Source organism: Cavia porcellus, unplaced genomic scaffold (genome assembly GCF_034190915.1).
Source record: "Cavia porcellus strain 051 isolate PalLab524CR breed Dunkin Hartley unplaced genomic scaffold, mCavPor4.1 scaffold_29, whole genome shotgun sequence".
NCBI lineage: Eukaryota > Metazoa > Chordata > Mammalia > Rodentia > Caviidae > Cavia > Cavia porcellus.
The window spans coordinates 27,299,448-27,316,022 of record NW_026947512.1 but is presented as its reverse complement, the minus strand read 5'-3'; the positions used below and the strand labels follow the sequence as shown (position 1 = coordinate 27,316,022).

General features: G+C 33.5%; 1 protein-coding gene across 8 annotated transcripts in view; it reads right to left on the bottom strand.

Annotated features, from left to right (window-relative positions):
* The window catches only part of Kcnt2 (potassium sodium-activated channel subfamily T member 2), a 335,807-nt gene that overhangs the window by 192,613 nt on the left and 126,619 nt on the right, over window positions 1-16,575 (bottom strand). Inside the window, exon 1 of one of the 8 annotated variants that reach the window (XM_063239813.1) lies at window positions 9,736-10,131. The exons of the other annotated variants lie outside the window; for them this stretch is intronic. Coding sequence (XP_063095883.1) covers window positions 9,736-9,746 — 11 coding nt within the window. The 5' untranslated portion in view covers window positions 9,747-10,131. Of the gene's footprint in view, window positions 1-9,735; window positions 10,132-16,575 lie in introns of those variants that run through there. 8 annotated transcript variants of the gene reach the window in all.

The following is a 16,575-nucleotide window of genomic DNA, read 5'->3' as shown; positions in this document are numbered from 1 at the left end:
ACTGACTTGCTTATGTATTTATGCCTTACAGCAATTTGGTTTTATATGAATACCCATACTTTTTAAGGTCTATTTTAAATAGCATATCACAGAGTAAAAAATCTTTAGGACTTTAATTCCATAGTAATCTGGCAGTTTTTCTAAAATTCACTACTCATTTAAATTAAATTATGCAGACTAGAAGACAAAATGCCAAGTACTCAAGTCCCTAGATATCTACTGAGAAATTGCTATCAACATACACCAAAAATAGGGAATCTTGAGATTCTCACGTGTTCTAATTGAATTCCATTAACATGAGTAAGAAACTGAATAAATGATTACAGCTTTATGACACAAGTACAGGTGTTTAGAGGTAAAATGTTTTGTCTATTTTTAAACCATTATTTAAACCAGATATGATGGTACACATATTCCAGAACTCTAGAAGCTGAGGCAGGAGGATCTTCAGAAGTGGAGGCCAGCCCAAACTACATTATGAGTTCAAGGAGAGCCTAAATTATATAGTGAGACTCTGTCTCATAATTTAAAAAGAAGTTATTACTTTTCCAATATAACCTATAGATATGAAGGATTAAAAGAAATCATAATAATGGCATATGGTAAGGAATATCAGGAAAATTTTTTCAGGTACAGATAAAATTAATTCAAAGTTTGGAATGTTAAATTTAGCATTCATAAAATATGTATGCCCAATCCATTTTAAGTTTATAAATTGATTCATTTATACCTGTCATAAACCATTCTCACATTTTGGTCTGTATCCTACAGGATAGTAACTTGTTTAAACTTCAAATCTTTTCAGTACAAAAAAAGGTGATATTATATGTGTTATTAAAAAGTAAACAGTAAAGATGTAAGTGAGAACTTGCATCACTGAAATCATTTAGGTAATTAATGGTCAAGAAAGATCCTTTTATTTACGTTATATTTATTTAGGTTTGGAATACCTTTAAATTTTAATGACAACTTTTTACTGTAAGATTTTTATATCTAACATTTTAGTGTAAGTTTGATTTGTTGCTTTGCACTGCAATAGAAAATCCAATTTGGCAACATATACATTAAGTAGTTTGAAGATTTTGTGGTGAAATACTTTGGACAATAAACCTAATGTAGTTTTTTTTTAATCAGAGTACTTTTCAGATCCTTGTAATTACTTAATGTCTATTTCAATTAATGGATTTGGATAGAATTTATCAAACATTGCTGTCAAAATTTTTGGTTTTCATATCACATCTAGGACAATTAGTGTTTCATGCAGTGGTTGTGAGAACATGAGATCATAATTATTACTTTATCACTACTTTAAAATCATTTGATCAAAAAATTATTCAGAACATTTTTACCTCTGTTCATGCCTTAGAATACAATGACCTGGATTAACTATCCCCTAAATCAATTTGATAATGAAACTTTAAAGTGAAAGTGTTGGTTTCTTTAGTACTTCGTGGAGATCAAAAAGATACAAAGTAAAATGGGGCCATTTAGAAATACTCTCCATCCTTGATCGCAATTGAATGCTAACCAAAATGTCTATAAGTCTTGGCAATATCTATCATTACTTTCACAGAGCCACAAGAAGCAATGTGTCTCTGTCAGTGTATCTACAGTTCATTATTTACTGAAGTGTACTAGCTTCCTGAAAATTTGAACCCAGAGCCCTTTAAACAAAGCACAGATAAAAAAAAGAAAGAAAGAAAAAGAAAAAAGGCACAGATTGTACAAACAGACCCACAACGGAACCATACTGAGCACTGAACAGCATAGAAGCAGCATTGTTATTTTGCTCACATAGAAGCTAAAAGAGAAGGACAGATTTTTGTCATAATACTGTAATTATTTGAAACATGGATCACCAAATTGAGCACACCATATGGAAAGGAGGACTCAAAATTGTATAACTCATTAAAAACTAGAAGCTCCACTTTTTTCAAACTAGAATACTGTTAAATTTCATTAAGAATAATTTTAGTTAAAAAAACTTATTCAAATACATGTACAAAAATCTCAAGTACAGTAACTGATATAGGGGTAGGTCACACTAGGGAGGAAATATCAGGAGCCATGATATATATTAAAATCAAGTATTTAATTCCTGTTTAACTTTTTAAGTAAAAAAAAAATCAATACCAATAAATTTTTTATTTCTGAAGCCTCATTTTTAACTAAATATTCTTCCATTTAAGAAAAGCTAGCGTCTTAACTCATATGTTTTTAATTTAATATTTTATTTCTTTCATTTGCCTAGAAAGAAGACTCATTGCAATGGACAATAGATTATTTAATGCTACGTCAACCAGAAGAATCACTCATCATACACAATGCTATAAATTGTATTACATCTTCTTGAGAGGAAAATATTAAATGAACTGACAAAATTACAAAAGAGACCACCCAGAACTCCTCCATGAGGTGCAGCATCGCGAAATGATGTTTCATAGAGAATGAAAAACTTGAAAAATGCATAAAAAAAGTAGACAGGAGAGCTACCTGGGGAGACCTATAGGGCGGCACCTGTGCCCACATGCAGGGTCACGACCTCCAGGCACATGTGAGTCTACTCGGGTAAACTCTCCTAAATTTAATAGTGGTAGTCACTTAAACGGGCTGATTCTTACTCCCATTTCAGAGAATTATAAAATATATTTTGTGTAATAAAACCATATAAAAATGTTAAGATTCAAGTCATATTTTCTTTTTAAGTTAAAATTTCAAAAACAACCAGGGAAACACAATAACTATTGTTTGCCTCTTTATTTATGCTTTACCTCCCTAACCATTACTGTATATCTTCTAGAGAAGATATCCTAGATGAAAAAAGCTTTGAAACAGTGATCAATTCAAAATGATTTCTACTGCTTATAAAGAAGGTGTATGGAATTTTGAATAAAAACAGAATGTGAAGTCATTTCTGTAATGCAACAAATGCAAAATATCACTTTTAATGTAAGGCAAATAAAAATGAAGTAAGCAGGGACACAGTATAAATTATTACATATACAACACAGATTAGCATCATTCTGAAGATGGAAAGCATGAATTCAAAATAAAAAACTTCATGTGGGAGAAAGAAATCATTTGTTTTTGCTTAAACTCAAATAAAGGTCTGTTTATACACAGTGGTTACTACCGCCCCAAGCAGCAACTGTATTTATACTTACTGAAAAATATACTTGGAATATGAGTATTTTGAAAATTATTTTCGAGACTCTGTCCCCGCAAATCACCTAAACAAAATTACATCTCTGCCTAGAGGAAATAAAGGATACAGAAAAGCTAATAAATTCAGCTTGAAAGCTTTTTATAATGTGTAAGTCTTTGGATTAATTTTTCTTTTTTTGTACTCAATTTATTTTACTCACTGAATTCAGTTCTTAAAAGTGAATATTGTAGAAATGATCTAAAAAATTAGCTTACATGCCTTTAATTGCCAATGTGATTAAAAAGGTGTTCGTATTTAAAGTTTATAAAAACACAAAATGCACATATATGTACCAGTTCTCTTTAAAAGGAGTTTTTACTGTCCTCTTTATTGCCATGATGTAAGATACATACTCATTTTAAAAGATCTTACATGTGTGTCCCATATGAAATGGGACAAAATAAATGTCAATTAATTTAACCTGTGTTGTGTTCATTTAACATATTGCCACAAGAATATCTTGCTAGTTACTGTCATGTAACAAGACCAAAAAGTCTCTGGTCAACATTTTCTGGAAAAATAAATAAGCTTTTATTTTATTCTAACAGAACTGCTCCAAATTTAACCATTACAAATAAAAGAGAAGGTAGAATTTAACATGCTATTATACATTATAATCAGGAGGAAATGCTGTCATAGTAAAAATGACTTTATTTTCACTTGTTTGAATCCAGACTGTGAAGTGTAGTATTCAAACGACATGTTCATCAACAAAGAAACTGTCAGAATGATAGCATTTTTACTTTCATGATAGTTACTTTCTGCTTAAAGTGCATTGAAAAAATTTCTTTTTTCTAATATTTGGTTAATGAATTTATAACGATTTCATAATCTATGCTATGTGCCAATATTTTCTAATATAGAAATATAACTGTAACTGAGTGACAAAGTCTTTAGAAGTAGCTGATTAATCTCTGAAGCATTAGACCAATGTATTTATGGTATATGTCATGGCCTGTAGTTTAATACGAAATATATCAGTATTTATGTAGAGTATTCTCCAAGTTAACTAATTGTTTCATTGGAAATCAAGGTTGTTTTCATGATCAATGATATTTGTTAAAAGAGCAGTTTCAGAAGGTCAATGACACTTACTAAAATAAATTACTGGAAATCATTATATGTGTCAACAATGTCCTGGTGAACATTGCTTGTATGGCTTTAATGTTTAGAAAATTTGTAAGACCTTTCCCATATTTGATCATTTAAACTTAGTGAGATTAAAACCGGTGTTGGTATTGCAATTAAGTTACCACCATTCAAGAAAATCCTTATTTTCCATTGTTTTCTCACATATGAAGGAAAACTGAGCAAAATAAAATGCTTGTTATTAGTACATATTTGCCATATAAAGTGATCACATTCATTGTAGGGAATTTATATCTGCACATAATATATCTTAATTCTTTTTTTCCCATTCCTCTCCCCTGTCTTCTACCCTTCACTTCTCCACTGACAAGTTTCATTTCCTTATTTCCCTTCATTTCCTTTTTTATTCCTTTTTCCTCCCTCCCCTCTCTGTGCCCCTCCCCATTTGAACAGATGGCATATTCATCAACAAAGAAACTTTATCACAATGATTTGCTTCCATGATAGTTACTCTGTTTAAAATCAATGGAAAATCTTTTTTTCTAATATTTGGTTAATGACTTTGCTTGCTTCGTAACTTATGCTATATGCCAATAATTCTCTAATACAGTAATATAACTTACTTGAATGACAAAAATATTTATGTTTTTATTTTTATTTTTTATTTATTTTTGAGATAGGATCCCACTATGTTGTTCATGCTGGCCTTGAACTCACCATGTAGCCCAGGCTGGCCTTGAGCTCATGTCAATCTTTCTGCCTCAGCCTCAAAAGCTCTGGAATGACAGGTGTGCACCACTGTGCCTGTTTTTTGTTTGTTTGTTTGTTTGTTTGTTTTTGTCATAGTCTTGAAAAGTGGCTGACTGATTGTGTTCAGCATTAGAATAAGTCCTTCCTACTTCCCCATATTTATCTGCCATTTGAATCATTTGATGTTTGAGTTTCTCACACAAGAGTAACAATATGCTATTTAAATTTGTGTGTCTAATTTATTTCACTTAAAATTATGATCTCCAAGGTATATCTATTACCTAAAAATGACTCAAATTTGTATTCTTTGTGGCAGAGTAGCAAATACATTTTCTTCATCAATTCATCTACTGACGGGCATATGGGTTGTTTCCAGTATTCAGTTTTTGTAAACTATGCTGCTCTAAACATGGGTAAGTGTATTATTACTAAAGTGTGATGCCTTTAACTTCTGGGAGAAGATTCCTAGAAGGGAAGAAACAGACTCAAATGGAATTTATTTTTTTAAAGGATCTCCATACTAATTTCCATGGTACCTCTACTAATTTACACTCCCACTAGTAAAAGAAAAGGGTTCCTTTTCCCTCACAGGCTTGCCAACACTTGTTTTATTGGTTGATTTCTTAATGATAGCTATTCTTTCTGATTTTCTTTGAGTCAGAGTCTCACTCTATAATTCAGGCTGGCACTGACCTCACAATGTAGCCCCCGCTGACCTCAAACTCACAGAAATCCTCATGCCTCAGCCTTGTAAGTGTTGGATCACAGGTATGGAATAAAGTGTCCAGCTAACATTTTTCTGGAGCGTGAAGGAATCTCAGTGTTGTTATAAGTTGCATTTCTCAAATCAACAGTGATGCTGAACATGTTTTTCATACATTTATTTGCTGTTTCTTCATCTAAGAAGTATCTGTTCATTTGAGATACTCATTTTTGGATTGGGCCTTTCAAGATTTGTTAGCTTTGATTAACAAGGAAAAATGTTTCAAGATGATACTTAACTAAGCTATACTGTTTTGCTTAAGTGTCTTTTATTTAGAAAAAAAGGTAAAGAAAAAAAAATTTGCTTACCATCAATCTTACCACAACAAATCCTTACCTAACTGTAATAAAATCACTAAAACTTTGATACATATTTTAAATATTTGAGGAAAAGTTTAAAACATAGTCAATACAAGGGAAAGAAAATAGCTCATAAACTGTCCTCTATCTATTGTAAAATGCCCTGGTTGTAATTTAACAAGTCATCGAATATATTTCCTGAATATACTGCAGAAACTAAGTATAGTCTCCTGAACTTTTTCTTTTTTTCTTTTGTGGTGCTTGTAAGTGAAACCAGGGCCTGGTGAATTCTGGGCATGTACTCTACCACTGAGCTATATTGTCAGCCCCAGAACACATCTTAAATGAGTAAAAAACAAGAACTTTCTCAGAGAGTCAAATAAATGAAGATAGCAAAAGATCACTGCATCAGGTTGGTAGTTTGGCAGTTTGATAAACAAATTGTCAAGAGCGAGCTCCTTCTAGATGTGGTACGAAGACTGAAAGAGTATCTGAAACAAAACCAAGTGAAGCACATTCAAGGCAGGGAAACACAGTTCAAGGCCATAAATGAAGAATGATTATAGCACCACTGAGAAACAGAGGGAGAAGGCCTGTGGTGAAAGGAAGTGCAGGGTGAATTAAACAGAGAGTTAAGCATGGGTCAGCACCCAAACAAATGATGAGTAGTTTTATTTGTTTAACTTCATTGCATGAGAAGGTAACTAGAAATTTTTAAAAATGCAAGGCTATTCTTACTATTCACTGTAAGACAGCAAACATGTTGGCAGAGATACTAGATCATCTAGGCAAGAGATAGTCATTGTGCAACAGTGCAGATAAAAGGCAGATGAACCAAATTTTGGGAGTAGAATGGATTGAATACTCAGTGTAACAATGAGAGGCCTACTTATTTCAAGATTGTCTTACTTCTTTAAAGGTCTGGGTGAATAGTGATAAAGATGACACAGGAGACACAAGGAAAAGAATCATCTAGAAAGAGGAAGGACTCAGGAACACTGCTGTGAACTGTTGGAGCTCTCAGCTGATGACTGCTCCAAAAGTCGCTGCCTAGGCGTCTTTGAGGTCAGGTCTGGTACAGAGGCAAGTCCTGTGAGCAGGAAGGGTGCTCATAAACCTCTCTATCCTCCCGTCACAAGTGTGGAAGTAAAATGATACTGAGAGAAACCAGTGTGAATCCTTTCACTCCTCTGCCATTTCTAAATTATCTTCTGAAATAAAGTTGATCCTTGCAAAGCACCATAATAAGGACCTTAATATGTCGTTCCCTGAAAGCACTGATGTCAACCAAAAAGAAAAGGCTCAGATAGACACACTCATTTCTGTTGGCCAACTTACTGAAGAAAAACAAGTTTCACTCCTCGCCCTGTTCTTGTCTTTTCCATACACTAGAGGTAGTAAGATTGTCCTTATCCTGCTATAAGGTTTTTACAAGAAACAAATGAGATAATGCAAGTAAACTTGGAGCCAACAGACAGGAAGACAATGCTATTTGAACATTACAAAAATTATTACAACAAATAACACATATTGTGCTTCTATGTCATATTATTTTATATAACTTCTCTGTCATTGTGCCTACAGAATGAGATTCCTGAGCTCTGCAGGTAGGACCATCAATTCCAATGAACAATATATGCACTCTCTTCTTTCTCATAATGAGAGCCAATTAAATTATATATTTCCCCCTATCTGTGCTGCCTAGAAGTTTTATAGAACAATTATATTTAGTCCCACTACATAAATTTGTTGTTCTACTGTAATAATTCATATGTATTTTTATATGCATTTTGAAAACTACCTCAAATCTTTCATGAAAATTTATAAAATTCATATAATATCTTGTGTACTTGACAAATAACAAACCCGGAGTAAGATAAACTACTGGTCACAGACCAAATATGATACAAACAGTGTCTTCAATTTTAAATAAATATCTTTCCGGATGGATATAGTCATGCTTCTCTGAAAAAAAAAAAATAAAACCTAAGACAATCTTTTTGCTGAACTAGGATTCTTTGTTTAAATTGAACAACCAGAAAAGGTTATTTTATATTTGAATAGTACCTTATAATTTACAACATAGTTTTACATAAATTATCTTGATCCTAGTGGTTATTCAACACTGGCAGCCCTGTTTGAATTTATAATTGTGAAATAGAAAAGATTTAGAGCAAAGGAAATAAGCAGCCACAAAAAAAGTCCCCGGGAGAGAAGTTATAATATTCAGGGGTATTTTACTTGAAGAAAAGAAAATCTAAGTGCTCTCAGTGGTCACTATAGAAGACTATTCAGAAGCCAGGGACTGAAAGTGATTCACCTTCACTATAGTTGGCCCACAAGAAAAACAGCACTCATATGAAATTCAAATGAAATATCTAAAATATCCTAAAATCAATTTGTTAGGAAACCAGCAAACTAAAAATAATTACCAAGAACAAAAGAGAAAGGTCTATAAAAATATAACACAAAGCAATGTACTAATAGAAGCTATAAAAAGATAACTAAATGGCCAAATAAAACCAAATTATTAGGGAAAATCAGAAATATTCTATGTAATATAGCAAAGTATCAGGATAATAGAAACCCCAAAGTAAAAAATACGATCAGTTTGAGCAACGCATTTATGAAAAAGACATAATCCTAAAATGAATCTCTCAACACTAAAAATCAAACACTTTAAAATAAATTGAAAAAGATTATGGGTAAGAAAGACAGTAAACTATAATATGATGAAACAATTTAGAGAATTCACAGATAAAAAAACATGAGAATAACAATGAATCATGGTCCTGATTGTAAGAATTCTAAGAATCAGTTCAAAATGTAGAAATGTGTCTTAGTAAAATTAAAGAGCTAGCTAGCAGGAGAACTAGTAAGAAAAGAAAGACAAGATAAAAAATTAAGGAAGTTTTTTTGAAAGAGAAAAATAAGACATGGTGTTTTTAAAAGGTGTATGAATTCAGTACGGGTTTGGTTGCTTGATGGTAATAAAATGCTTTGATGGTAATAAAAATACACTACGCAAGTTCTGACATTGACTAAGTTTTAAAATAGACAACCATCTGGGTTGTACGGTATAGAAGGGGCTGTTTGCAGAAGTGGAAAATAAAAAATATTCTCAGATCCATTTTGGTAATAGGAGTCTTTATATAAAAAGTCTTCTGCTGCAAATATATGTTTTTATCAAGTTCTCCCTGTATTTTTTACTTGTCTTCATTTTGTATATTTAATGGGGCCAAAGATTTTGGACCCATAGATGACTGACAGTCATTTCTGCATATAAATCATTATATAGTATATGACTTATATAGTATAACTTACAACCATGTTAAGATTCTTGTATGGCTTTGTTTTCGGTCAGAGGCATTGTCTGAGTTTGATCTTCTAATCCTGTCACTTTAATAAGTACCCATAAACTGATGGTTCACAAATTTACGTACCTGGTTCCAAGTGCACTCCTGCACTCCAGGCTCCTGGATTATAAAGCTACTTAACATTTTTCCCTTGGCCTTTTGAAAGGCATCTCAAACACAACAGTCTCTTTGTCCTCCTCTCTATGATCTGTTCCAGATTTCTCAATCCTGGTGGATGGCACCCGTACATTCAGAGTTTCCCAGAATACATACCTCAAAGTCATTCCTGAAATTTTCTGCCTCTCAAATGTTAAATCCACTTTGTAACCAAAACTGTTTCACTGCTATCTTTAACTACACTGCAAATCCAATCACTGCCCACTTCCTTCCTACCATTTTAAGTCCAGCCTCCATTCCCTCCTTCCTGGAGTCCCACAGAAACATTCCAGCCAGCATTTCTGATTCTGCTTGTCTCTTCCCACAGCCACAGCATTTTAATTAGAACATCTTTCTAAGCATATTCCTCACAGAAGTAAAGCTCATGTATCTTAGTCTTTCCAATTACTTTTATGTAGCCTGACATATCCTTTTTCCAGATATAGGTTATCATTCACAAACTTCTTCACATATTTCCCTATTCAAATCTCATTTCTTTTTTTGGTTTTTTTTGGTGCCAAGGATCAAACTTGTGACCTCATGCTCACCAGTCAAGTGTTTGCACCACTGAGCTAATATCCCAACCTCTCAAATACCACTTCTTTAGACAAAAGTTTCCTAAAAACACTACTTTGAAAATACAGCCCATCTGCTTCCATCTTGATCTCAGATTTATTTTGCTCATTTTTTCATTAACTAATCTTACTTAAAGTATTTATTTGCTTTCTGTAATTTTCCCTAAGTTCAACAAGGCAAAGCCTTTGATAATTTTAATAACTACTCTACCTCTGCAACTGGAAGAAACTCAAAATTATATTGAATAAATTAATAAATATTGATATTCTTCTTTGGTCACAGCCAAACTCTAAAATTACATATTTATAACTCATAACTTTATACCTTTTCTGTAGCTTTCTAAATCCTCTAATTTGACAAACTTTTATCTCTTCTCAGTCTCTCTTCATATAAATGGTCCAGCAAGCAATCTGTGCACTAGTAATTTTTTTAAAGTTCTATTCCATATCTGAGTTTACTACTCAGCTATGTATTATAAATTATGCCTGTAAACAACTTCTCACCTCCCTTATCACTTAACGTCGGATCAGAGTCTCTCAGTTTACTGGTATTATTGGAGGATTAGCAGAAAGTATGTTAGGGATCTCTACAGAAATAGCACATCTAGATCTAGAAAGAGATTTTTTTATTAGGAACTGTGTTGCACAGTTATGATGGCTGACAAGCCCAAAACATTTAGAGGAGCTCAGAGCTATTAGAGACCTGAGAGAGCCAATGTTGAAAAGAGTCCCAAAATATGCTGCAGAGTCCTGGAGGGTCAGACTCTTTTTTGTTTTATCCAGGACTGCAATTAATGTGATCCATCCTCATTAGAAAGTTTTTGTGATTAAAATGTCAATTTCATCAAAAGTCCTTTTAATACAAATACCAAAATGTTTAATGAAATACCGAGGCACCCTGTGGCCCAATGAAGCTGACACATAAAATTAAACATCGTAGAAAGTACAAAACTATTTTTGCCTCTCCTTCATTCTCTCGGTCTTTTAGGCAATAACAGCAGCGCCTGCCAGATGAGTGTGGCCTCCTGATGCCTGCCCAGCATGCTGGAAAGCATTCCTGAGGCTGCAGGAAACCTAGGCTCTCAAGCTCTGACTCTCTTCAAAGCAATGGGTGTTTGTTCGGAAGCCTCCGCACTGTGGCATTTGAGGACTTGACCTCAAGTGATGTCAGCCATGGTAGTAAGCAGCTTTGGACTCAGGATTCTCCAAACTCAGCCTTCAGGGGGCTCCTGAATTTTTGCGAAGTCAACACCTCCCATTTTTGCTTTGATTTAAAAATGAGATAACCTCGCATTCTCATTTTTGTTCTCAGATAGTTTCTAGTAGTTCAGTGATACACAGTGATGTTTGTTTTTCTAGCTTGTTACTGAATGAAGCAGTCTGATCTGATCTCTCAGACTGTTTATTTTACAGTTTTCACATTAGCTTTTTTATACTTTACATTTTGAGTGGCTCAACCTATAATCATATCTTGGACCATGTCACTCTCAAGAACATATCACTCAAGCATCTCCTCAAATATTACTCTTTACAACCCTCTTTGCACTGGTGTGGTACACTGGTGTGTAATCCCAGAACTCAGTGCAGCTGAGGCAGGAGAATTGCAAGTTCCACTCTAGCCAGGGCAACAAAAACTATAAAGCCCTATGGATACTTTTCATTGTAAAGACCTTGGTACTGAAAAACAAAAAATAAAAATAAAAGCCTTATTTCATCAAACTATTTGAAATTGTGCCTTTCTATCCTCCATCATACATTTACTCTGTTATTTTATTTTTTTTAGCATTTTGAGATAAGGTCTCACCTTGCAGTTCATGCTAGCTTTGAGCTCACTTTATAGCCCAGGCTAGTCTCAAACTTGCAAACATCTTCCTTCCTTAACCTCCAGAGTTCTAGGATTGCAGGCCTACTCTGTTGTTTTATCATAGCCATTATCAATATTTAACATGAAAAAATATATATTTGCTTATGAATTATTTATTCCCCATCCCCATATGTAACACAAGCCATATGAAAACATTATATCTGTTCACTCTCATTCAGCATAACACCTGCCTGGTAAGTACAAGGTTCCTGAGTTCAATTCTTAGTACCAAAAAAAATAAAATAAAAAACACTATTCACTCCCTTCTTTCTATGTTTATCACATAAAGAGTTCTAGCACATAGTAGTTTCTCAATACATTAATATTTTGTATAATTTTGCATTCAATTAATATTTTTCCTTCATCTTTGCAGATTTATTATTTTTCACTAAATACTTTATCAGACAGATTGTGTCTTCGTTCTGTATCTTTCCTAAGACAGCCTTCTTATACTCAAAAAGATAGATACCACATTAACTTCAATATTTTGTTACAAATGTCTGCAGATCTTTTTCCCTCAATTAGAATTTTCAATATAGTATATGAAATGGTTATTGCTAGATTGCTGATTTTTGCTTTAGAATTCTATCAGTTTTCTACTGCTTCTCTGAAACATACTATCAACTGAGTATTTAAACAACAGGAATTTATTTTCTCGGAATTCTGAAAGTTAGAAGGCCCGGTGGACTCATCTCGTTCCTTTGCTACCCATTTCCCAAAGAGAAAATCAGTTTCCTGGCTCAGGCTTGTCAAAGGCTCAGAGGGAGAATCCATTTCCAACTGCATTCAGGTTATGGGGGGCTTGGGACCATGTGATCTAGTTTTTTTCCTAGTTCTTGGATGTGATTCAATTGAAGCACCTAATGGTCTCTAGCATTCCCTGGGTTATGGTCTCAATCAGACTCAAGGAGGAATCAAGTGCTTCATGTACTGCAGGGCCTCCTGATTTTTTCCCATTAGCTCAACTCTACTTATGGTGAATCTATTTGATGACACACCAAAGGTTTCTTCTTCTGAAGGCTCGTGAAATCCCAAAGAGTTAATAGGATAAACTGTTCAATGTAATGTTGGTAATCTTAATTATCCCATCAAGTACCTTGTACCATCTAGCATAAAATGTTTATTCTTATGCAGATTAAAATAGATATTTCTGAGGGTCAATCTGCCCATTCATTAAAAATACAGAGTATGTCACTTGTAAATGAATAATCTATAATTTTCTTACTGGAAGCTTAAACAAGTTTCACTTTTATCTTTGGGGTTATATAAACATAGCAAAATATGCCAAGGTAAGTTTTTCACACAATTTAGTCTCCAAGACTCTTTAACACCTTTTTCTTATTAGTTGTTTAATTATAACTTATATCTAGTTTTATTTTTCTCTTACTGACTACTTTTACTGTTCAGGTTTCCAGGATACATTTGTCAAATCTGTTCCTTAATATGATTTGTTTATTTCTTTATTTTTTTTTTTTTCTTCCTGCTGGGGATTGAACTCATGACCTCATGCTTGCCATGTAAGCGGTTATGCCGCTGAGCTAAACCCCGGGCCCCGAGTATGCTTATTTCCTTAGAGATCAATCTGGATTATTGTCTGTCTTCCCTAATTTGGTTGCTGGCCTTCTCATCTGCCTGTTGTGAAAGTGATGGCAACCCTGAAGAGATGGAGAACATGCAGTTCTCTTTTCCTCAGGAGAACAGCAGTTCCTGGTTAGGAGTCCCTGGCTGAGGCATTTGGAAGAAGCCCAAGACCTTTCTTTTTCACATTTCCAATCTCCTCTAGGTGGAGAGGCCCAAGACAAGCTCTAGTTCTTCCTTAACTCTTTGGAAGCTGAATTCACCCCAGCCAAAGCACACTTTCCAGGGAACCCCAAGTTTCAAGAGTTCTTTAAACATGGCTCAGTCAGTCCTTACTCCCACATCTTTATTCCACGGTCAGGCCCTCTTACATCCCAAGCAAGAGCAAAAGCTTCACAAGTTTTCATCTTTACACTCTTCTTGCCGCAGGAGGCGGAGATAGGCAGCAGCTGGTACTGAACGCAGCCAGGGAAGAAAGGGATGTGTTAAGCAACCTCTACACTCTTACACTTTGTGAGAAACAGAAAAGTCCTCCTTTATTTTAGATCATTTAAATAACAGTTTATTTAAAAATTACTTGTACCTCTTTACAGTACACAATGACAACACATACATAACACATTTAAAAAAAATTTTTTTTACAGGGGCTGGGGATTTAGCTCAGCGGCATAAGCGCCTGCCTTGGAAGCAGGCAGTCATGAGTTCGATCCCCGGTACCGATAAAAAGGAAAAAGATAAAAAAAAATTTGTTTTTACTTCCCATCCCTTTACCTTCCTCTTCCTTCCCTCCATCTCTAAATCCCTTTCTCATTTGCAAAAGATCTGTCTCTCCACTTTCTATTAGCTTATTGACTAGACTTCTTTATTTTTAATAACTGCAACAAGGCCTCAACATTTTATGTTTGGTGTAAAAATTTAAAAGATTACAATTCAGTTTTCCTGAATTTTATTCTTTAAGGCATGATTATCATATATCTTACTTCCTCATGTTTATTTTTCCTCCAATCATCAAAATATGGCTTTCTAAACTTGCTCTAAATTTGCCTTTCTTTACTTCAAAATGCCTCAGCAATCCTTAGACTCTGAACTTGCAGTTATTACTTTTATCCTCTCATAACATGCTCTCATAATTTGTTAACAGATGTAGAAATTATTAAACGAAAATAAATTTCACATTCTCTATGGTCCAACATTACTTTGTTTGTGCCCTTAATAAAATAGTTATTCTGCTGCAAAGTTTTCCCAAAATATTTAAAACACTTAGTTTATCCAGAACATCACGTGGGCAGCACGTTTGTTTATGGACTGATTATGGGAAGAACTGCTCAGGCAGGTGCCACTTCAACCATAAATTAGATAAAATTGGATAAAATTATCATTTTATATTTCCTGTTATATTATTTTATAAAAATTAACAAAAATGTGCAATTTCAGTCATCTCATAGTTAAATAACTGGACTGGTAAGTGATTAAAATTCTTTGGATCACAGCATAGTTTCAGACACATATTAAACACGTAGACATACTGAATTACATAGGTATAGAAGAAACATCATCTTATATAAAATTTACATAAAAGCCCTCTTAACAGATATTATAAAAAAAAGAAAAAGGTTTATAAGTGTGTAAATATAGGTGTGAATACATATAGATACAATTACTGGTCTTGATATATTTTCTAAAACTCATTTTTTTTTTTATTTCTTACTGGAAGAAATTTAATTCCCAACAAAAAGGTAAAATGTTTTTCTAACAAAACAATTTTTCCCTCTAACTTTGATGTTCAATATTGACTCAGCACATTCTTACTAACACTTTCTCCAAGCTTCCCTATGTTATAAAAGATAAAGAAAATATTACAGAAGCCAGTTTAGAAAAGAACTTTTGGAATAGAACTCATCATTTATATATTAGTGATTTTCATGTAAATCCTGTGTAGCATTATTATGTACACAACTTTGATTATATACAGAACTTAAAAGATATGAAATTAGTGAGGAATTGAAAAAACTTTGAAAGTAAATAATACAAACCCTAAATTGCATAGTTCCAAAGTGTATAATTTTTATCACTGTAAAAAAAACAAGGTGACGCGAAGGCTCATTGAAGAAAAGACTTCTCTGCAGTCACTATAGTGTGACAACAGTTGTCTTTAATGTGGAAATTGAGGAAGTTTGCAAATGACAGAAAATCGGGTAAATGTATTAAAACAAACTGGTTGAAATGCACATGATAAATGGAAAACAGGTGAGCACAGTGTGAACTTGACCAGAGACTATTGAAGGCTGAGCTATCTACTTTTTACCAAGGATTCTCACTTATCATTTGCAAGATGGAGCTAGCAATGAGCATAACTCAATGCAGATTGTACTGAACTTGAGGAGATGGAGACCCTTAAGAGTGCAGGTGACAAGCCACCCAAGTGATAAAACCTCAAAGGTTATCATTCACTGAAATAGTAGATCTGGATTCAAATAATAAGAACCAGAAGCAGAAGACAGAGCCTGGATATTTAGAAGGTTTGTAGAGTAATAAAAGACAACGCTCCAATGCAGGTAATGGACTTAAATCCATGCAGAATGAGATCTATATCACTATAGCTCAGCACCAATCTACAATAGGGCCAAATCTAGCCTATCACGTAGACAGACAGATAGATAATAGGCAGAAATAGATAAACAGATAGATACAGTTAATATCAACAAAATGAATATATAAGAGTATGATATTCTCATTTCTAAGTGACTGCTTCAATGTAAAGTGACATTAAAAAAAAAACAAAATTAAATTTAGACAAATTTATACAAGCATTAGCACATAGTTTAAAAACTAGGAAAATTTAACTTAATTGTATACAATTATTAAAAGATGCATTGTTAGGTTAAACTTTTCTTAACAATGCATTTTAACTTTTAAACCATTTCAAAATAATCTCATGAA